The sequence below is a fragment of the Lampetra fluviatilis genome, chromosome 30 (genome assembly GCF_964198595.1).
Source record: "Lampetra fluviatilis chromosome 30, kcLamFluv1.1, whole genome shotgun sequence".
NCBI classification, from domain to species: Eukaryota; Metazoa; Chordata; class Hyperoartia; order Petromyzontiformes; family Petromyzontidae; genus Lampetra; species Lampetra fluviatilis.
This window is the reverse complement of record NC_136304.1, coordinates 4632682-4656080: the sequence shown is the minus strand read 5'-3', so window position 1 is coordinate 4656080 and position 23399 is coordinate 4632682. Positions and strand designations below refer to the sequence as shown.

The window sequence follows — 23399 nt, the reverse complement described above, 5'->3', positions numbered from 1 at the left end:
TACATCTCTTTCAGCTCATACTCATCATCTTTATAGTCAGCTATGATATGTCCACTGTTGGATGAGCAATAGCCGACAGCAGCAAAAATACAAATTGCATTTCATTTATGATGATGTCATCGTCGTCATTATTTGCCACGATCTATTCTATGCTGGATGAAGGCTACCCCCAAAGTTGTTTCCATCTTTCATGATTCTGTGATGTAATAATCTATCTGTCTGATCAATGTACCGTAGCAAGTAAAACAGTTATTTATTTATCTATTTATTTATTTATTCATTTACCCGCTATTGAGTTGAGTTTTGCAGTTTCGGGAGCCACAAATAACAAGATGGCTTGGAGAATGCCTGGGCTACCGAGGCAGGCACTGGAATAGTACCCAGGTGTTTGAGAGCAATCGTAAGACTTTAAGATAGGTCTTGAAGGAGCTGTCACTGTGTACCAAGGCGAGCTGCTGAAGCCAGGCGAAGGTGATCGAATTTACCGAACAGACCCAAGAGTGCATACATTATCAGAGTTATGTTTTTTGTTTGCATTACGACTGCAGGTATTGTGGTCTATGCAAACATGACTCCTTGTAAAAAAAAGGTGTCAGTTTTGTTGCCAGATAAAAGGGTACAAAACAATTATTATATTTTTCTACTGGCAAATGAGGTTCCAATGGTGTAAATGCTTAGCCCGAGCTCTCAAACTCTGATGGTGCATTGTCTTTGAGTTGTGCGCCTTTTGGCGTCATCTGGTCCAACACCATGTGAGACCAGGCTCTAAGGAAAGCTGTCTCGAGTGTGGACCAATCAACTTCAAGGACAGTGCATACATTATCAGAGTTATGTTTTTTGTTTGCATTACGACTGCAGGTATTGTGGTCAATGCAAACATGACTCCTTGTAAAAAAAGGTGTCAGTTTTGTTGCCAGATAAAAGGGTAAAAAAACAATTATGAATTATCAGACCCAAGAGGTCGGGTAGAAGGAAGCGATGGCAGATGCAGAAGAGAAGGAAGCAAATGTGGTGGCGTCAACGCCATTTGCTGTGGGTGACCTCTTGACCTTGACCTTTGATTGAAAAAAAATATGAACCGTCTTTCCTGAGATACAATCATCCACGTCTCATAAAGGACAGTGCGTTGCAGTGGGCCCTTCACCTGCTTATTAAGGTACATCAATCATTGCGGAAGAACATTCGTTTTTATTTTGTAAGTTTCGCTTCAGAAGAACATACATTTTCTTTTGTCAGCTGTTTTAATATAAAAGTTACAATGTAAAGCATAGTTTCATTCGGCGGTCTGCATTCCAGTCCATGAAATGAAAATGCCTGGGCTTGTCAAACGCTGTTGTCGCAACTGAATCTCTGGTTGACGGCACGAGCTAAAACTTCGGGCCCCAAATCAACTCAAGTGGCCCTGAATTTCATGAAAAAGAGGGGTACATGAAATACCAGCTCATGTTCAAATCCTGCTAAATGTACAGTAACAAACTAATTAACACAAATTAATGTCTCTCATCTCTATCTTGTCAGCATCTGATCTCTCCTCTCATCTCACGAAATCTCTCTCTCTCATGTCTGCATCTCTATAATTTCACCATATCTCTGTCTCATCTGTATCTCTCTTCTCTCATCTCACGACGCCTGCCATCGATCTGCATCTCTCTTCTCACTACATCTACTGTTTTATCACGATAATTTTATACATTTTATATATTGTGAAGGGGGGGTGGAGGGGTATGTGTATAGGGAGGCTGAACAATAATTTCTCCTGTGGACTCTCATTGGGGAGCTGGCACTACCACTAAATCATCATCATTAGTGGCAACTGAGCCATAATTTTTTTAAACGATCGTACGTAACATTTTTGCAGTTTTATGCGTTTCGGTTGTTGGGTACCAGCTGTTTCTAAGAATCTCACAACTCCCGCTGGTTTTTTTTGCTAAATTACATTCGTTAGCTCTGCCAACTCCCCACGCCTGCGAAAAAAAAACATTTGCTCGCGTTTTATTTTCATTGGCGTTGTTTTCCTCCCCCAGTGGCTCCGAGCACACCGCACGTGGCTCTGAGAACACCGCACGTGGCACTGAGTGTACACCACACGTGGCACTGGGCACACCGCACGTGGCACTGAGAACACCGCACGTGGCACTGAGCACACCGCACGTGGCTCTGAGTGTACACCGTACGTGGCACTGAGAGCACCGCACGTGGCACTGGGCACACCGCACGTTGCACTGAGAACACCGCACGTGGCACTGAGCACACCGCACGTGGCACTGAGTGTACACCGCACGTGGCACTGAGAGCACCGCACGTGGCACTGGGCACACCGCACGTGGCACTGGGCACACCACACGTGGCACTGAGCACACCGCACGTGGCACTGAGAGTACACCGCACGTGGCACTGAGTGTACACCGCACGTGGCACTGAGAGCACCGCACGTGGCACTGGGCACACCGCACGTGGCACTGGGCACACCACACGTGGCACTGAGCACACCGCACGTGGCACTGAGCACACCGCACGTGGCACTGAGCACACCGCACGTGGCACTGAGTGTACACCGCACGTGGCACTGAGAGCACCGCACGTGGCACTGGGCACACCGCACGTGGCACTGGGCACACCACACGTGGCACTGAGCACACCGCACGTGGCACTGGGCACACCACACGTGGCACTGGGCATACCGCACGTGGCACTGGGCACACCGCACGTGGCACTGAGCACACTGCACGTGGCACTGAGAACACCGCACGTGGCACTGGGCACACCGCACGTGGCACTGGGCACACCGCACGTGGCACTGAGCACACTGCACGTGGCACTGAGAACACCGCACGTGGCACTGGGCACACCGCACGTGGATCTGTAATCCTCACCCTACACCTGGGACGCGCTCTACAGCTCACGTGACCGCTCTCTTTTTTTCCTACGAGGCTGCTGAAATATGAAAAAATAAGATTCCCCGCTGAATGATTACAGTCGAGCGGAATGATCAGAGGCGTTTCGAGGTAATCGTGCGAAAAGCACGGCCGCCGAAAAAAAACTCTGTGGGCGAAAACACAGAAACGAACGTGGGTGAATCCACGCTCATTTACGGGCGGTTGAACTCTATTTTTGTTTTTTAAAATTGATGCAGCGAGGCTTGGGGCTTATGAAATCGTAACCAGCCCATGCCGTTGTTCTGCAAGCATTAACGTTAACATTGCCCTTCTGTTCCGTTCTGCTTATTCAACTGTTTTGTAGAAAAAGTTTGCGCTTTACAATTTTGAAAATGCACGAACCATCTGCCAGGCCAGCGTGTCAGCGTGCGACGGACGCAATGTTATTCATTCGTGCCAATTTTTTCGCTTTTATTTATTTCATCTGCTCGCCTCCGGGCTCTCTCAGAGAATAGCTCGTTCTGCAGTGCGTGCTTGGTTTTGCAAATAACCAAAATATGTTTCTGTTGCATTAGCTCCTGTGTGTTGATGTAGACGGGCCTGCGACGAGACTCAAGATATTCTTGGTTCTTTCGGTAAAGTCACATAGAAGGGAAATAATAAAATAATAAAAATAAAACAATTAAATTCTCACGACATTTCGATTGTGGTTTTCACACCTGATGATGATTGCTTGTGTTGCAGTCGAAACGTCGTGATAATTTTATTGTTACATTTGTATTATTTTATTATTTCCCTTCCACGTGACTTTACCGAAAGAACCAAGAATATGAATCCCTGCAGTCACGAAAGCTTTAAATCGAGACTCAATATATTTTCAAGAGGGTCCTACTCGGGCATGTATGGCCCATCTTATATATTTTTTAATTATTTTTCAGCGTGGGAGGAAACTTGAGAGCCTGGAGAAAAGCATCTCCAAACGAGGGCAGAGCCACACACATCCCGTGCCAGAGGCGTGCTGCCCCACATTAGTTCTTCGTATACAGCCCTTGCAAACTCCACTGCTGGATGAAGGTCCCCTCTCACACCGTGTCATAGGGGTTGTTGGACTATACTTCAACATGCCGGTCGGTGCAGGTTTGGTGAATGAGGGTGCACAGGGCCGAATAGGAAATCACTCACCATTGCTGTTGACCTTGACGGGGAATCGGACTTAAAATCATCAAGATGATCTTTTTTTTTTGCCCAAGCAAAACTATTTCATTTACCAGGTAAAGCCCACTGAGCTATTAATTATTTTTGCCAAAGTGACCTGGCCACACAGGATAGCTAATCGAAGTGGCTTATATTATCATCATCATCATCACAAGCAGGAATGTATAGTCGCAGCCAAATCATATCTCTAAATGTGGAGGGTCAAAGTGGAGGAACCCGGAGAAAAATCCACGCGACCACCACGGGGATCGAACAAGCGACCTCTTGTGCACCAAACGATGGCCATAACATTTCCTTGCCATCACGCCGCCACCGTAACTCAGTGCGTTAACCGCTGCACCACCGATCCTTCCCAATTAGCCCTTAGCTTGGCTATAATCGAAGCTGACAAAGGTTGGAGTGTACATGCAAAACAGTTACCACTGAAATGCCCTTCACAAGACTGACCTGTCGGTTTGTGGGGCGTGCAATACACGCTTTCATCCGAAGCAATGCTTGTTTTTTTTCTTCCTTGCCTTGAGTGACATGTTTTGTTTACATGATAAGCAATTCAGGTCAACGTCTCCGTCGCTTCTTCATTTCTGTCGCTCTTTAATTGGTTTCCAGAGACTCCCATCGACTCCCCCAGGTAAAGTCATTGAGACATGACGGACGTGGTACACATGGAAAATTGAATGCCAACAATAGGGTGACATGAGGCAGCCAGAAATTAGTTTATCGGGCGATCTTCATCTCCCGTTACTGTTTACGGTGGAGGGCGGTGGGCAATGATGGAAATTCCACATTCCTGTGACGGACACCAGTCCATCCCACCGAGTGGTGCAGCCTCTCCAGGAGATGATGCTTTTAGGACGCCAGTCGTGGCAATGAGTGGAGTCAGCCCTGACGGGACTTTGAACTCGACACTGCATTTCCCATTCGTATTCCAACGTGAAAAAACAAATATCCCCCGTGTTGCCTACAAAGGCTGCTGGAGTAAGTGCTTGTTAGTGAGCACCTATGCCAGCGCAATGGACGATGTGGTAGTGCGGCTCATGACACCCGGCTGCCTTTGTCTCCTCAGTTCTGATGTTTACGAGCCACATCAGGTCCTCATTCATGGCTGAGTCCACCTAGGGGTAGCCCAGGACCGGTTCAGATATTCGCGGACCCGCAATTGAACGCGGATGGCCTGGGTTTGTCGCGCAGTGCGCTTACCTCTGCGCCACCGTTCCAACGCCCGCTCACACAACAAAGACGCACAGATGCACTCCATGAGTAACAGTAACGAGTGATACTCCCACACAGAGGCGATACAGACGTTGGAGGCAATAAAAAGGGCTTTGTTGAAAGACAGAAGAAATAACGAGTCAATGTTCTGACCGAATGGGGTTTATTTTTCATTTGAGGCCGAACAAAAGATGTTTGGCCGATATTTGTTTTTCTAGTTTTTTTCTCTCTCTTGTTTAGTGATGTTTACTCACTGTTATCTCTTGCGCTGAACCGTGGCATTTGAACGGTTTCCTGAAACCACATCCCCTGACACGAGTGCTCCACTCTGCGCTAAGTCTGGCTTCGCGAGCAGGGCATCGCGTTGTGCCGATGCACCGGTTATATGCACGTGTTTCGTCTAGTGTACAGTTTAGCAAAAAACATTATTGCTACTTCTGGCTCACGGTACATTGGCACCGACACCACAGTTATCACACTCTACAATGTCGATTGATGAATGTCAGGAGACCCGTATGATCTGATTTATTTCAGTGCTTCTTTTGAACTCGCTCATTTCACATCTTCGGCTATGACGCGTGGAACGGAAATGTGAGCAACTGAGAGAAAATATGGGGTAAAACAAAAATAACAACTAACGTACGTATGTTGAGCTTGTTCTATGTAGGTTGAACTTCTTTCGCACCGTACGGACCGCAAACGAAACGCGCACACACACACACAACAAGCATCTGATAACTCCATGGAGAGAAGCACGCATGGAATTACACTTACACAGAACGGAGAGAGGAACCCTTGGACGAGGGAAGATACACAAGCTCGAGACATCACACACTAAGCAGGAGACATTGCTAGAAGGGATGCTGGTGAAGGGGGCGACAGACCATGAGGACATCATTGTATGTTACACTGCAGTCGTTGCCGTTTGAATTGGTGTACTTAATGTCCGCATTTAGATGGCCTCGTCACAAGGTGACGACTGCACCGATTGCAAGTGGGCATTCGTCTGCCACCAGTGGGTGGGGAGGGTGCCCTCCGAATTTTGTTGTGGGATTAAGCACCTGGGCAATTCACGGCGTCGCTATTTTGAGCACGCTTGGCTACGTACGGTGCGAAAGAAGTTTAACGTACAAGTACGTACGTTGCTGCTTGCCAGCTATCAACTTAATGCAGTTGTTGCTGCCGCTGCTGACATTTTCATACACTGCCATCGTTTTACCATCCTCACATACCTGTCAACCCAGACGGTTTAGCCGTATTCTTGTCGAGGGAAATTGAGTTTTCAGGTCCATACGGCGTACAGCCGTTTCAATAAAAACATTTCTATTTGTTTGTGTTTCTCCCTTGTGATGGGACTTTGTAGGATGAACGTTGAAATTTATAATGACACTGGGTGACCAATGAGGTCCGAATTGGTCTGTAACAAGGTAGGGCACTGATAAGGGGTTGACAGGTATGTTACTCATCATCATCATCGTCGTCGTCGTTAACGTGTCGGCAATACGTTCTGCGGCAGGCCCTCTTCAAGTACATCACGACGAACATGGAGCGCGGCTTCAGGGAGGAGGAGTCCGGCTTCGTGCTGGGCACGGTCGCCGGCGGCGACAGCATCGGCGACAAGAACGCCAGCGCCGTGGACGAGGCGGCCCTCGCTGCGGCCAAGATCAACGCCGACGCCGCCACTCAAGATCCGGCGAACTGAGCCGAGGCCCCCCGCAAAACATCCCCCCACCACCCCCACCCCACAACCCCCCCACCCCCACCACCACCACCCCCCCACCACCACCCCAACGCCAACCCTGACACCGCGCCGGTATTCAGTCCCACGCAGTTTGACGAGTGCCGGTAACGACTTAGGGCTTGAATATCTCGATTTGACGCTTCCGTGACTGCAAGGATTCATATTCTTAGGTTTTTTTTTTTTACGTGACTTTACCGAAAAAAACCTTGAATATCTCACCGAACGTTGTTGTTGTTTGTCGTCGTCGTCTTTAACGGGGGCCTCTGCCGTGTGACCGGAGCGAGTAGGCACGCGACGAGTGGCCGCGGCCACAGCGAAAGGTTTACTGGACGCGGGGTCCCGGCGGGCGTAATTGTTGTTCGTGTCGCTGACCCTCCTGGCATGAAGGACGAGGATGTGAGGCCGTGGGGGAAGGGGGGGGGCCCGCGTATTCAGGGATTGCGGATTGAGTAGACCCGGAGGGGGTGGCATTGTTGGACCTCGAGGGGGGCAGGGAGGGAGAAGTACAGAGCGTGGGGGGGGGGGAGGGGGGATATCGTCGATAATTTGTTCTAGCAAAACGATAAAAACACAGCGTAGCACCTCGCGCACGCAACGTGACCGTGACAATATCGTCAGGGGCTGCAGCCAGAGCGTCGTGGTCCTACTGTTGACCCCTTTTTTTTACAACGGCAACCATCAGGCAAATTGTGGGCACGTGCGCACCTACGAGGGTGAGTCGGAAAATGTTTCCCCTGACCCGGCGGCACAATGTCGTTGGCACGGGGCCCTGGTACAAGGGATTGATGAGGCTCTCCTCACTGTCAAATGACCCCTCCGTCTTCTTAGCCCGGCACCTGGGCACCCCCCAGCCAGCCCATTCGCCGTGTTGCAGTTGCACAGCCTGCACAGCCGATATTTTGCGTCACGACCATCGGCATAAAACAGTGGCGCTGTGCCAGTGAAACTCGGCACAGATGTTACACGGGAGCCCTGTTCTATGTCAACCCTCGCTCAATGGGAGGTCGCTCCTGCTCCTCTGCTGCCCCCACCGTCTGGACTTCCTGCTCCCACTCCCTGCCATCCGTGTTGCGGACTCCCTGCCACTGTTCCACTCCCAAGGCTCAATACATTCCTTTTTACCTCTACCTATGATTGACATCCTCATTCAACTAAAGAAATATGACGACTGTTTCTGTAGATCGTCCTGAAATTTGTAGGTTCTAGGCCGTGCCATACATTTCCCCCCCCCCCCCCCAGCAATGGGTGAGTTTCCTGATGACATTTGAGTCGAACAGTAGTCATGTGCCTGGCTCTTTAGGCCAGGTTGTGGCCCAGTAATAGAGCCATGACGGCCCCCAACTGCACACCAATGATTGCAACTCCTGTAAGAGATAGTCTCGGATAGATATACACTTTTAAATGCCCCCGTCCCCGCCCACCCAAATACTTAATGAAAAACTATGTGCCACGTGTTTACCAAGTTTCACTGTCACTCAATGAAAGTACCTTCATGGTCGGGAAGGGGGGGGGGTGCGAAACATTTGACCTCCTCGTAACTCCACTTTAGATGATCGTCAAAACCAGGTTGACGGAGCAGCCGGCAAGTCGGATATTTTTCCAGTTCTTGTTGTAATCGGGCACCGCTGTACAGAATAACACACCTGGGGAGTACAGCTGGCTTTAATGAGCACAACCAAATGTAGCCAGCACATGGCTGGCATGACGACGCGTTGCTGTGCTTTAGCCAGGTGCGATGCATTTATTTTTGGAGGATCCAACATAAGGGTAACGTCAACAGTCGGGTCCACAAAACCTGAATCATGAGTTGCGTGCAACCCGGTTGCATGCTTGGATGCGGAACAGATGTCTCTGCAACCAGTTGCAAGCAGTTTGCTCAAGCGGTTGAGCAACAGTGATGGCATGCTCGACTTTCAAGCATCTGCTCAGCGATTGGTAGTCGCAAATTTCATCGCGTGCTTGCACGTTTGCGACTCGCGAATGGTTGTTACTGCGATCCTGAATGACATGCCACGGTGCTTTCATCGTTGGCCAAACTATTCGCTCGGCGTGTGGACAAAGCGGTTTAAGTTTGCGCGATTTAGAGAGATTTCTTTGCGCGATTGCTGATCGCCCGTGTGTGTGTGTGTGGACCTGGCTTCGTGGCGATTTTCGCGCACACACCTTCACCCCCAAACACCCCCTGGCGAGTGCGAATCTCTCACGGGCCGAACGTGCCCTGGCAGGCGTCTCCGCACGTTTTAGCGGTCGCCGTTCATGTCTGCACACTTGCACACACACACGCACACACACACGCACGCACACACACACACGCACACACACACACACGCACACACGCACGCACGCACACACACACGCACACACACACGCAAAGATTCCCCCCGTATCGCCTTTCACGGGCTGTTGGGGCAAGTGCTTTTCGCGAGCGCCTATGATGGCTGGCACGGCACACGACGGGATGGGTGGCCAGCATCACGACCGGCCGCCTTTGTCTCCCCAGTGGCGATGTTTACACACTGCACCAGGTACCCATTTGATGCTGAGTCGACCTAAGTGAGGCCCAGGACCTGTTCAGATAATCGTCACTGGTGTTGACCGTGAGCGGGAATCGACCCCGGGTGGCCGGGTTCGCAGCGCAGCGCGCTAACCGCTACACACACTTTCACCGCGCTGTCCATTCGACACCTGTGGTTTTCAGACACGCACACGCTCTGGGTGCAACTGGGCTTTATCCTACCCTATGCATTGGACTGCGAATTATTGTGGAAATTTGGTGATGGCTCGGCAAATTAAAAATAAGCCATGTTGTAAAGTTAGTAATTTGACCCGCGTTAATGGGTTCGGTTTTTCTTTATCTTACTTTTGCCAAGGCTTGTAGGCATTCCACCTCCTGATGTATAAGAAACCGGGGCACATACGAAGAAGAATGTCTCACGATAGCGGGACTGGGTAACACTGCGTGTGAATGCGTTGCCGTCAGTGGTGTACTTCTATAACGCAACTGACAACAATAAAACCGAGACCTATAATGCCCCCTGGGACGACTAGGAGATTTCCCAGGACACCAGCAGCGGCAAGCAGCCTGAAAATATAGGGCCTCGTGGGAAAGCCCAGGACAAGGTGTGGCAGGCCCCCCCTGTGGTTACGCCTGTCGCTTGCAAGAGGTAACTAAGCTGACCGTGTTCGCGTGCGTTGGCGGAAGGCAATCAATTCCCAGGGGTTCGTCGGGGGGGAGGGGGGGGAGTTCACTCCGCGTCTCGCCGCATTCATTCCACCGGCTTATTTCCAGCGCCAGGCAGCAGGAAGGTCGAGGAAGGGCATGAGCGCCCCGCGCCTCAAGACGCCGTCACCGCCGCCGCCGCCTTATTGAAACTTTCACTCGAGCACCTGCGCTGCGGATACAATTGAAGGGGCCGTTGTGAGCAGCCGGAGTGGTTGGGGGGATAGGTGGTGGTGGTGGGGCAGGGAGCAAGCGAGGGATTTACTTGAGCCTGTTGTTCAGTCGCTCACAGCCCCGACGAGTAGGCGTAAGCTATTGGAACGTCGACGGTGTGGAAGAACGCTTAAAAATGAAATAACGGTTCACGATCACCATATAAGCAAACATTTTAGAAGTGGCAGTATTTGGCTTTTTTCTGTTAAATGCGCAGCGACAAAAGGCGTAACATTGCAATGTGTTTGAGCAGCAATATTGCATAATTTTTATATTCGCATTAAGGACCTTAATGGGAACACTGTCTTGGTTTAGAATTTGTGAATTGTGTTGTATACATATTTTTTCACATCGTTCTTGAAATGTAACGTTTTACGCGGTTTAATGTTGCCCATAAGTTGAAAGCTCTCAATATTAAATTTAACAAAAACTATAGCATGCTTTTATTATGAAAATTAATTTGATCGAGTTTTTCGCTCACAAAAATAATTAGCGTTTTCTCAAAAAAAAAATCGAAGAGAAATTCCGTGGAATTCCTTTGTAAGATTGAGCTCTTGGGTGATTTACAGACTGTTGCTTGTGTGGCCGTGTTAGCCTTCAGCAGGATTTAGAGAAATCGTAACATATATCAGATACATCATATTGACTCGCATCACATTTCATTACGGTCATTTGCAAGAGGAATACAGTGCCATAAGCATGCTGAATCGTCACGTTAAGGAAAATTAATTTAAGGAATCAGCCAGAGTTTCACTTGATATATTTTCTATGTTGATATACAGACACGTTATTAGCCGAGGCAGCTTTCATTAGCGAACGCACGGGGCCGTTTAAATGACGTTTCATCTGTCAATTACTCCGAGACGTATATGACAGTAAATCAAGCGTGCGTTGGAGGCGGCTGGCTACTGAAGCTGCATTAATTGAACAAAGGCAATGGGATCGACGCCAAACGACTTGAATAGTAAATGTGGCCAGCCCCGACAGTCCATCACTCTCGACCAGGTTGTCCCTTAAACAAGACACGTCGTCAGGGAAGTGCCACTCCACCAGAAGACGATGGTTGGGGTTTTTGTTGTTCTTGTTGTCAGGGCAGAGTTGTTGTTGTTGGCTGCCCGCTCGCTATATTACTGATCTTCCTCAGGGGGTGGCATAAAAGCGCGGATGCCTCGGCCAAGCAAAGAAATTGGCCATTCAAGCGGCGTGTGCCTGTCTCGTCTGCGTGTGACCCCTTGTCAATCAGTGACCCGCCACGGGTCCGCTTCGCCTCGCTCTGTGCACCACACCCGTGTGTGTGTGTGCAACTGTCTTCTTCTTCTCGGTTCCACGTATCCATAGCTGTCAACCCGTACGGTTTAACAGTGCCGGATTAAGCTAGTGCGGGGCCTGTAGCATATGTTATAAAGGGGCCCTACATTTAAATAAAAACACGGATCTATTTAAACACAATCTTTTTTTACTTGCATAGTAAAGTCATTGTATTGTTTCATTGGCTATAAAGCCAGATAATACGACAAATCACTAACCTTAAACACCCAGTATTTCAGACAAATTTAAGGCAGTATATCTACTATAATAATAGAGCAAGTGCAGAATCACTGAACCGGAATTGATAGCTTGAAAGCATTTATCGCGGGATCCTTGAAAGTGCGGGGCCCATAGCATTTGCTACTTTTGCTACGAGGATAATCCGGCACTGCGGTTTACCCGTATTCTTGTACATGGAAATTGAGATTTTTTTTCCGGTCCGTACGGCGGTACGTACAGCGTGGAAAGAAAAAAAAAGTGTCTGTCTGTTTGTGTTTCACCACCTGTGATGGGACTTTGTGGGATGAACGTTGAAGACTCATAAGGGGGCCACGGGGTGACCAATACGGTCTGAGAATCGGTCTGTAATGAGGCAGGGCACCGATAAGGGGTTGACAGGTATGCCGATCCCGGCGGCGGTGGCGGCGAGCGGCACAGCCAAATCGGCGTCAGCGAGTTCATCCCTCCGCGCTCGACAACCGCTCTTTGGTCGAATCGTGCCTTCTTTTGCAAAAACAAATGGACAACGGTGCCCGCTTTCCGTGCGCAACTCAGTTCATTGAAAACGTTTAGCATAGAGGAGAAGAAGACTAAAGGACCGCTGTGGGATTTATAGCCCCGTTGATTCGTACCCGTTAGCTCTAGGGTCATGAGCTTCGTTCGTCCAAATATTTAAAGTCTGTACTCTGTGTCTACGTATCATGCAAATGTAACAAGCAGTACTGTGTCACTGTAATGTATATATTATATATATAATGTAGTATTTCAACGGTGGTTTTAAATGTATCGTAGCTTGCCGCCGAAAAGCAAACGTGATCTATTACATCCCTCTGCCGCGCTTGTTCGTCACGAGTCCTTTATGTTGTGGCGGTGTGTAGTGGCAAAAAGGCGAAATGTGGGGGGGGGGGGGGGGGTTCAGTCTCTCCGCGGCCATTCCGACCGAAGCCCGTTTTACATTTCACTGCGCGATATTCGAGGTGCGATTCAATTTGGCAGCGCGTGTCAAAAAAAAAAACAGCGTTTCGGTAAACTCGAGCGTAACCTGCTGGGCCAACCTTTCTGTTCTGACAGCTCCATCGCACAGGAGAGGGTCAGGCAGACAGAGTTTATTCCTCGGTGGGGTCGATAACAGGCCTCGCATTTAATCACGTCCTGCAGCTAAAATGTCCTTAATTGGCTGAATTGCTTAAAATAAATATTGAATGCAAGAAATAATAATACGACCCGGTATAGATTTTTTTTCTTCCCTTTTATTCGACTGCAATCACTCAGCCCCGAATGTTGCTCGAGGAATGAACAAGAGGGTCCATTGTTCATCAGCAAATTAGCACATTCCCATGTTTGCATCGGCTGTGGCCAGTCGGGTTATGTGCAATGAAATAAATAACCCCAATATGCTGCGTCCATCCGTGGGTAGCAAAGCAGTGCAGTTGTACTGTGCTTCTATGCTCCCAACCCGCAGTGACCAGCGCGTGGGTGAAGTGTGGTCATTAACCCCCACGACCATCAATGGCATGGGAATGCCCTCAATCCAGCAGTGGATTAACAGGACTATTCGTGTACGTAAAAGGAAAAAAAATGCACACGTTGGACAAATTACGGACAAGGTGGGGAAAATGTAAGCAGACGAGAAATTGGGCCACTAAGTAATAACATGTACGCAGTTCATTGCTTATTTAGTTATGGTGTATTGCGGTAGAACGTTTGGTGACCGGTAAACCTATTTTTTTTTTCATTAATTGTGCAACTGCTTGGATAACCTTGCGTTTGAACGCGTTAATGACAGACTGCTTACTGTGCGTCAATATAAACACGGTGCTATGCTGCTCTGCTGTAGTGGACGAAGAACTGATGGCAGTGGCCAAGGCATCCCGACAAAAGGCTGTGTGCATTTTGAAAAGCAATTAAGCGCATTTCAACGGGCGTGACGGTAATCGGTTACTCGCCACGAGTAATGTTGCTCAGTATAAACAATGCCAACTCTGAAACACGTTGGAGCTTCTCGCTTAAGGAGGTTGGCACTGCCCGAGGTTTCCACTGGCCATGCGGTAATTAAAATGCAATGAGTTGGGTGCCCTCTACTGCATAAGCTGTGGCAGCACCGTACATCTAAATTGGAAGGTCAAACTTTATCCCATTTATTCTTCCACATAGATCAATCTTAACCACGTCTGCAGAAAGCCATATGCATTCTGAAAATGAGCATAACTCAATAAAACAAAAGTTGCAGTTTTATTGGCGTGTATTATTCTTTTGATGTGCGATGTTGGTATTCGTTCAGATATTCTAGATTTGAAGTTTTCTTGACTGCAAGGGTCCCATCCTCTTTGGTTTTTTCGGTAAAGTCACGTAGGTAAAAAAATCAAATAAATTACAAGCTTGTGTTGCCTCCGAAACGTCGTGATTTAATTATTTTAATTTTATTTTTTACCTACGTGACTTTACCGAAAAAACCAGAGTATTCGTTCAGATGTTTTTTTTTGCTACCACAAAAGGCCAAACAAAAATGAATCTCGTTTTTTTTAATAAAAATATTTATTGATTGGTAATCTGCAACAGGCTTACACTGTACACCGCAGTAGTAGTAATGTCCACCATACCATAAATAGGTACTGTATATACCAACACTCAATATTTATCCAGTACAAGATCATAGCATTTGGGTAACATCTCTCTTGTGAAGGCTTTACATGTGCGCGTTTGTCTCTCAAGTTTAATATTTTAATTTTGCAATGCCAGGTGAGTGCTATTCTATATTTTACACTTGTTAAAATGCCCTACAGTAATTTTAATGTCAACTTCATCTGTGGAGCTTTTATATAAGGCAATTAAATTCACCAAGACAAACAATGGTTAAAAAAAAAAAATCTTAAATATTGTTTCATATCATGCTGTCGGCGCTGGTTCATAAGCAAACGCTCTTCTGTAATAAATGCACCTACTGATATTAAACTCATTGGGGAAGCCTTGCAGCTATATTTGTTCTAGCAATTTAATAACTATTGAGATCACTTGTAAAAAAATATATTGCCAGTTACCACATGCACATGCAATGTTTTTATTTCACACTTCGCTACTTTCAGCATCATTTTTTATGACATATCTACCCAACTCCGCAATATTACTCTGCGTTCTGCTATTGCTCGAGCTAAACTCACCTCAACATTATCCCAAGTTTTCAGGCCTCTTCTAGAAGCTAATCAACCGTTTCCAAAAAATTTTTACAGTCTGGCCCTAGAAGGAGTGCCAAGACGGGTTGATTATGAGTGTACACACTTATGATTAACTTTGATGTGGTGGTGTTAATTGCGGGTCATTGAGTTGTGGAAAGATGAAGGCGGCTGGGGTTCAGGTCTGAAAGTGCCACAAAGGACATCGTGCACAAAGTCCCATGGAAAGATTCCAGTATTCGTTGATGACATTGCTTCAGCTCTTTCATCAGTGTCAAGGCACGTTTCTCTACACTCGCCAATTACAGAAATTAGTTATTTAAATATGTTCCAACTAGCTTTTTTGCCCGGGTGTATATTGCAATAAATCTGAAATATTCAATAGAAAAATTGTTCAGCTCCTGATTATTAATGAGGGGGGGGGGTTGCCCCATGTGGAGTGACGTCACCCACTTATGGTTATTGGGGAGGGGTGCGGCATGTGGAGTGCACGACCTTGTGCGTTAGTTTAAATTTCCACGCATGCATGAATATTAATGAAGGGGGGGGGTCTCTTTTGCAGTGACGTCACATACGAATGTAGCACTGTGTTGCTTAGATTCATTTTTTAGCGTCACTTTCTATAAAGAAACATCATATTTGAAGCGACTTTGCGTAATAAATTATTTAATTTAGCTCGACCTTCCTCTGCGTTGTGAAAATCCACCCACTCATGAATACTAATGAGGGGGGTGGGCCACATATGGAGTGACGCCACACGGGGGGGGGGTGGGCCTCATGTGGAGTGACGTCACACATAGGACGGACAGACATTTCTGGGTGATTATAGTAGGTAATTGCACAGATGGGCAAAATTAATCAACACATATTTTAAACATCAAACCAATGTATTTTTAAACAAATAATGAAATGTCACCTTTGGTTGCGGTATGGATGTGTTGTGAAAATGTATAAATCAAGGAAGTTGCAGATATTTGATAAATCACCCTTCATTCTGAATTTAGTTTTTGGGAAATGTAAGGAAACAAAATATGAGAGATTAGAAAATGATGACAGTTTCTCACACGTTCTTAGACTGTGCATACAAAAGTTTCCACTGGTGGTTAAAACAGGTCAAAAATAAAAAAAAATTACATTTGTGAAATATTTATATTCCGAACATATAATATTCAAATATTCAAAAGTGGTAAAAAAAGTAAAGTGTTTCTTTTGGACCTGTTTTAACCACCCGTGAATATGCTTTTGCATGTAAGGTGTAAGAACACGTCAGAAACTCACATAATAGTCCAACCTCTCAATGTTTGTCATGACAAACGTACAATATTAAAAAAAAAATGTGCACAAAATAAAAGTGTTAGTCATTAACAAAAAGTTAACATTTCCCAAAAAAAACCAACATGGAGAAGAACGAGACTGTCGCTGATAACCCACATGCTTATATATTTATTTCCATTATGGAACTCAACTTTCCAAATCATGCAAAACCACTGGGGCCCCCATTTCGATCTCCGCCATCCCCTTCACTTGTCAGCCCTGCCTTTACCCTCCTCTTCACCCTCGTGACCTCGGCAGTGCTCACAGCCTTCATCCCATTCTCCGCCGTTGTCCCTCACGATCTCCACCTCGAGGCGGCCCACGTACAGCGTCACAGCCGTGAGCCACAAGACGGTCAGCGTGAGGACCCCGACCGTGTTGAGCACCACGGCTGACGTCGACAGCATCATCGCCCGCCGCAGCACCGCTATGTTGGCCATGTGCGAGGCAGTGCCGTACGAGATGCAGAGCCCGCCCAGGATAAAAAACCCTGTGGAGGATAAAAACGCATTTCAAATCTACGTCCGTGACAATTCACCGAGTGTTGACGGCCTGAAGATAATTGAAGTGAACTAGAAAACTTTCGTGAAATGTCACCGTTTTTAAGTCTACCGAATGACACCACAATCTTCCACACTTGTGCGCACACATTCGCCTAAATATACTCAGATGCACGCACTGACAAGCTCACTTGCACTCACGTATATTTACGTACAGTAAATATACATGAGTGCATACATATACACATACCCATGTACAAATGCTTAAATATTATGGGTGTAACAATAAATCGCTTCATCAATTAAAAGCTTGTGCTCAAACTGTATGGATCGAATTGCAAATATATACAACTTGGGCATACAGATGCTTAAAGTTATATATCTATACAGGACAGTATACAATAGACCAGCCATATCAAGTGAGTGGGTGCCTTTTTCATGCCTCAAATAAAGACATCTGCATGTCCGTTGCATATGCAGTGATGTCTCTTCTTACATTACTGGTGTCCTGCCAAACCAGGTGATGACTATAATCTGGCCAAATAACACAGTGCTTCGTTTGCCTCCCTCAAGTGCCAATGAGTGGTTATCGGTGTTATCTGCTGCCCTCTCTTCTGTTTCCATGAAGTTACCGGTCTTCCATACATAATCCACTTTCCAGGTTGTTTAACAATGTTACATTTTGATGGAGTGAAATTTAAACAACTGCATTGCACAAAGCTGCAACATCTGTAAACACACAGGCACAGAGATAAAAAAAAAATTATGCCAATGGATGAGTGTTTCTATACGTGGGTCAAAACTGGAGCACGTGGTGAAAATCCACGCATGCAAAGGGGGGCAACATTCCATCCTGTGTGGACAGGGCAGATATATCAGTCCGCACTTTGCTGGACTGCTTTCTCCTGGAAAACCATAGAATAGCACCCCAACACCCACGGGAAGGGAATTTCGTAACATTTGTGCAATCCACGAACCCTCACCTTTATAGTGCTGGATTATAGGTGTTGCACCACCACCATGCCTAATGACTAACAGGAAGTATTCCTGAGATGGCAGGGTAGCTGTGCTGGCACCAATAAATACTTGGATCAGAATCCAGGCGCCCGTCAGTAATTAAACTGGACTCTCAAGTTTAGTTGGTGTTCTCAGCCAGGTTCAACATGCCGCCACAAAAACCCTTTCACATAAAATTTGTTCTGCACATAATTTGGCACATTTTTAGCTCTGAGAATAAAAATATCAGTTTGACTCATACAATGAATGGATGAAAAAGTGTTGCCCCATAGTTTGCAGACCAGTGGTCACCTAAAGAGGGATTCCAGAGATAGTTATATGGTATTAAATTAAGGGGAATTTCTAATATGGTAGGGTTGCACTGCTCTGCAAGAGATCCAATTGAATACTAAGTTTAGTGATATAATGCGATAGTTTAATTGTAATAAAATTGTGGAGAAATACTGAAATATGAAAGGAGAGAATGCATTGCTGGCACTGACGAAAGACACTTACCATAGGCAGCCTCCCTCCCCATGTCGCTTTGCACAAAGGCGATTATTCCAATGCCAGTGGCTAAAAGACCATTCCTCAGCCAAGACAGGTACCCTGATAGGAAATGTATAAAGTTAACATTAAAAAATCCAAACAATAATGGTGTAAAGTAATCGACTATAGTAGCAATGAAATATATTATAATGTACATAAACTCATGACTCACATCAATACCGGTAAAAACTAATAAAATAAATGTAGGGAAAAAAAATCATTATTTCCCAGGTGTCTTTTATTAACATTGGCTTCTGCTCTTTCGTCTGTTACTTGGTTTGCCAACAACACGTAAAAAATATGAAGTAGCACAGTATTTGATGCATTACACATTCAACAATATACTTTAAAGTCATATAATGAGTAAGCTTAAGAGCCTTACCAGTTTCCTGTGCTTTCCTCATCATCTGCAAGACATTAGATAATGTTTCAGAATGTGTAAATGTTACGATATGTGGAGTTTCAGTGCAATTATATCCATATTCAGCATGTGCATCATCATACAAATTCTGACTTTAACGTAATCCAGGATTAATCCTTTAAACGACGCCATGTGTATTTTTCCACTTGTGTAACATTTAATTATGCAACTTATAAATCACATTTGTGGTTCATCTGTAATGCACTTCATCTCATTTTTGGGCACAGGACAATAAAGGCAAGTGAGTGGATTCCCACTCAAACAAACAGTGCTCACTTTTTTCCCCGTTTACAGCCCTGAGCCAGTGGTTGACATTTTCAAATCCTATGGCAGGGGTAGATTGATCCATAAGGTAACCACTGATGACTTCTCACACAGTGCTACTCATTTTACAGTATTGCCCCGAGGTGTCGAGTTCAAGTTCCACACGGAGATTAATGCAGAACTTTATCCTTTCAAAGTCGATCAAATAAGTGCAGCACATTGAGGAAAGTCAACAGTTTCGATTTAAAGCTTTCGTGACTGCATGGATTCATCTTCTTGGTTCTTTCGGTAAAGTCACGTAGAATGGAAATAATAAAATAAATTATTTTGTCAAGGCGCTCTTCCTCCTCCCTCCCAGCTTAAATAGACGCTCCAAGCCTGGGGTGTGTCATTCAGACTCTGTCTTCTCGACAGACCTGTCCTTCACCTGAGGACGGCTGCTTGCGTTGTGGCCGAAACGTCGTGAGAATTATTTTATGTTTTATTTTTATTATTTTATTATTTCCATTCTACGTGACTTTACCGAAAGAACCAAGAAGAAGTCAACAGTTGTTCAACACATTTCCTGCTCTGTACTCAACATGGGCTGTAACCCACCATATTTCAGATTTCTTTTTTAAAACAATGTATCATAAACACACAAGGGACTCTGTGTTGGCAATGGTGCACAAGAACAAGTGAAATAACTGACCAGTTCGTCATTTACACTGCTTTATAAAATAAACATACTGTGTATCCTTCAATAGGCTGACGTTTTAGGCAATGACCCTTTTTTTAGAGCAGAAACAATTGATGCCATTTAACATAGTGGTGCCCTGAGAACACTAGGACATTGTTATAAAGTTTTAGATGTACACTTTGAATTTACTTTGAAGAGCTTTCTTTACTTTACGCCAGAACCCATAGCACACATTGTTTAAACTACCTATGAAATTGTTGAAAAAGGCTCTGACCGTGATTTCACATTCATCACCCAACCCTGACGAGTCTCTCGCCCAAATGATGATTCCACCAGTTCATCACACAATATATATTTTACTCAAACACCACTGAGGATTAATTCAGGAGCTAACCATGCCCTTGTGGATCCAGAGCATCAATAATGCTCTCCAAATCTTCAACGACCACTCACCAGTCTCTCATGGACACAAATGACGGCGAGCCACTAGACCAGGGGTCGGCAACCTACGGCTCCCGAGCCGCATGCGGCTCTTTACGGGCTGCTTCTTGACAATATGTACGTATGTACAGTATGTACTCAGATGCATTGCGGCTCTTGAAATACTGAATTTTGTACCGAATTTGAAAGAAATGGCTCTTCTTGTTATTTTGGTTGCCGACCCCTGCACTAGACCATTAAACAATTGAAAGCCCCACTAATCGACATACATGGTAGATCTACCCCATGTGCATGGGAGCACAGGTTATCATCAATCATGCCCTTCCATATCTTCAACCAACACCGTCCCAGTCTCTCACTCACAGAACGAGCAAAGCTGCTTCTGCTGATGGTGATACTAGACCATGACGAAAAAGAACCCCAACACCAAAAAACTATACACAAAGCGAAAAAACACAATTCTAAGATATGAAGCTCAAAATCCCCTCTTACAAATGCGTCTGCCCGGTCCAGCTCGCTGGTGCTGCCCCGCGCCTCTGTCCTCTGCCCGGGGTTGGCTCCCTGAAGTCCCGGTCCATCTCCTTGCCCCTGCAGGTTTCGCCTGGCCCCGTAGTGCGTCCCCGTGTGTAGACCCCGGCTCTCCCTGCGGGGTCCGACCTCCGGTAGCGGCACCCGAAGAGGGCCAGTGGTGAAGCCGACGTACAGGCCGCGTCCGCCCCGGGCTTGCCTAGGAACCCTACCGAGATCGGGCCACCGTACCCGGCAGGGTCCCCTTACAGACGCAAGGTGGCCACAGACGCCGGGCTCCCGGTCTTGTCTAGAAACCCTTCCGATGACGCTCAACAACCATCCCCGGCATGCCTCTGTAGCAGATGACGGCCTCGTACCGAGAGTGAACCCCCCGTCTTGCCTGTAAATCCCAGCGAGGACGGGCAGCCAAGACGTGCTCTGCGCGCCAGTTTCAACACCCATCCCGGCCCCCCTTTCTTGCCTAGAAACCCTACCGAGGACGGGCCACCATCCCGGGCAGGTCTCCCCGGCAGGACGGGGTGGTCCGGGCCCGCCGATCACGCGTCTCAAGGCGGCGGGGAGACGCGGCATTGCCAGCCTTGCAGACATCTCTTTCTGTTCCTCTCCCTGTCCCACTGGCTATCTTTCTTCCCTCTTGTCGGTGTGTTTGTGTGTCTCCGTCAGTCTCTCTGTCCGTGTGTTGTGTCTGCTTGCATGGCCACAGTGTGGCGATGTTTATCGCAGCGAAGACCTTTCACCGTTGGGTTTTGACCCCGGGTTTTCCGGCGTGTTCTGACGTCTACAAATCTTTTTTTTATTACACGCTTTTATTTAACTCACTTCGTATAGCTATGTCATACTGATGACAACACTATATTCTATCATAAAAAATCTAAAACATATTTTTAAAACTTTTTACACGCTTTTATTTAACTTAATGTGTGTGTTGTCGTATCCAAAAATCATGTACCTCAATTTCAACCGTATTCCCAATGTCGTATCGACTGCAAACTTCGTATAGCTATGTCATACTGATGAGAAGACGATATTCTATCATTAAAAATTATATATATATTTTAAACAATTATTTTTACGGCTCTAATTGTCCACGCTCAACTCACGTTGCCTGTAAATCACCACGTGGTCCCTTACGTCACGGCAAGCCTCGGGGAGCCACGCCCAGGGGCGGGGGATGTGGAAGGAGGGGAGGGGCGATGGAGGAAGGGGGAGGGGCAGCTCGGACAGTACATTTCATTAAAGCGTGTTTTTTTTTAAAAAGTATTTTTAAATATTTTATTCTTTCACGACTCGCAACGTCAATGTGATTTGAATGTCGGTCCGCCCATCTCTTCTTCCCTCCAGCCAGCAAAACTTTAAAATATATATGCAAAATACCTATTGGTTTTTTTCTTCCAGAATACATTCGGATGTTTGACTAATTCCATGTATTATTGCTTTAATATTATCTTTCCAGCAGCTTTTTTATTTCTCAAGTTATATGGGGTTTATTTGGTTCATAATTATTCATATAGCGTCATTTGCTCATATTATTCCTTCAATTTATTTTCGTGCAAGAAATTGCCAGTCTTTGGGGCCGTCCATAAATGACGTCACGCACCTAGGGGGGGGAGGGTCAGACATTTGTGACGATGTGTGACGAGGGGGGGGGTTGAGAAATGTGACGTCACATCAAAATGCGCAACTTTAAATAAATATAGACAGCACGTTCTACTTAATTAAATATACTTTTTAATAAATGTTTCCTCCTACAACATCAGAGTGCAGCGGCACGTTAAATACGCACTACAATGACAATAGTTAAAGCGATTTGAAGCATGTTTTATCTTGGGGGGGGGGGACAGAGCTTTGTGACGTCATATTTGACGGGGGATCTGACTTTTTGTGACGCCGTGTGACGAAGGGGGGGGGGTCAAAAATCGTCCAAAAATCGCGTGACGTCATTTATGGACAGCCCCTTTCTGGTGGACTTTTAAACATTAATTCACTTCACTTGAAAATGTGTCACTTTGTCATCATCATCATCATCCAGTAGTGGATTGAAAAGGGGCTCATAGTTATTTAAGAAATTACTCCTTGGCAAAAATTCTAAACATCACAGTGTTACATGGTTGCGGGTTTACCCTGTCGCTGCGTTGACGATTAATTTCGTGGAAGAGTTCATTCTTAAAACTGATTTGGCTGGGCCACCCTTTTTGACGCAGCGGTCGATGGGCAATTAACGAGAGCCCCTGAATTGTTGTTACAGCGCGTGGCATTCACGACTTAAAACACATTCCTGCGGAGGGAGCTGGTAGGAACGTTGGGTTGCTCGGTCAATGGCCTGCAGGGTCAACGGCGGCGTGGTGGATTCCGCAAATATGCCCGACTGTGAGGGCGGGCACAAGCCGGCGTGAGTAGGTTAAACGTTGAGTTTTATAAGGGCACCACGGGGTGACCAGCCCCTCCCTACCCAGCCCCACCCCTCCCACCCCCCACCCAGCCCCACCCCTCCCCACCCAGCCCCTCCCCATTCTCCCCACCCAGCCCCTCCCCA

At 46.5% G+C, this 23399-nt stretch overlaps 2 protein-coding genes across 6 annotated transcripts in view; one reads left to right on the top strand and one right to left on the bottom strand.

Moving 5' to 3' along the window:
* Positions 1-7523, top strand: part of LOC144943152 (neuroglobin-like) — a 52652-nt gene extending 45129 nt beyond the window's left edge. For all 5 annotated transcript variants that reach the window (XM_078870374.1, XM_078870375.1, XM_078870377.1 and 2 more), the window contains exon 6: positions 6817-7523. In XM_078870374.1, coding sequence (XP_078726500.1) covers positions 6817-7002 — 186 coding nt within the window. In that variant the 3' untranslated portion in view covers positions 7003-7523. The remainder of the gene's footprint in view (positions 1-6816) is intronic.
* A 3592-nt stretch (positions 7524-11115) lies between these two features.
* On the bottom strand, positions 11116-21676 carry TMEM160 (transmembrane protein 160). The gene is made up of 4 exons (XM_078870373.1): positions 20828-21676; positions 18913-18937; positions 18498-18590; positions 11116-16975 (listed from the first exon to the last, which is right to left on the bottom strand). The coding sequence occupies exons 1-4, from the start codon at positions 21452-21454 to the stop codon at positions 16692-16694; spliced, it is 1029 nt and encodes a 342-aa protein (XP_078726499.1). The 5' UTR covers positions 21455-21676; the 3' UTR covers positions 11116-16691.
* Between the last annotated feature and the right edge of the window lie 1723 nt (positions 21677-23399).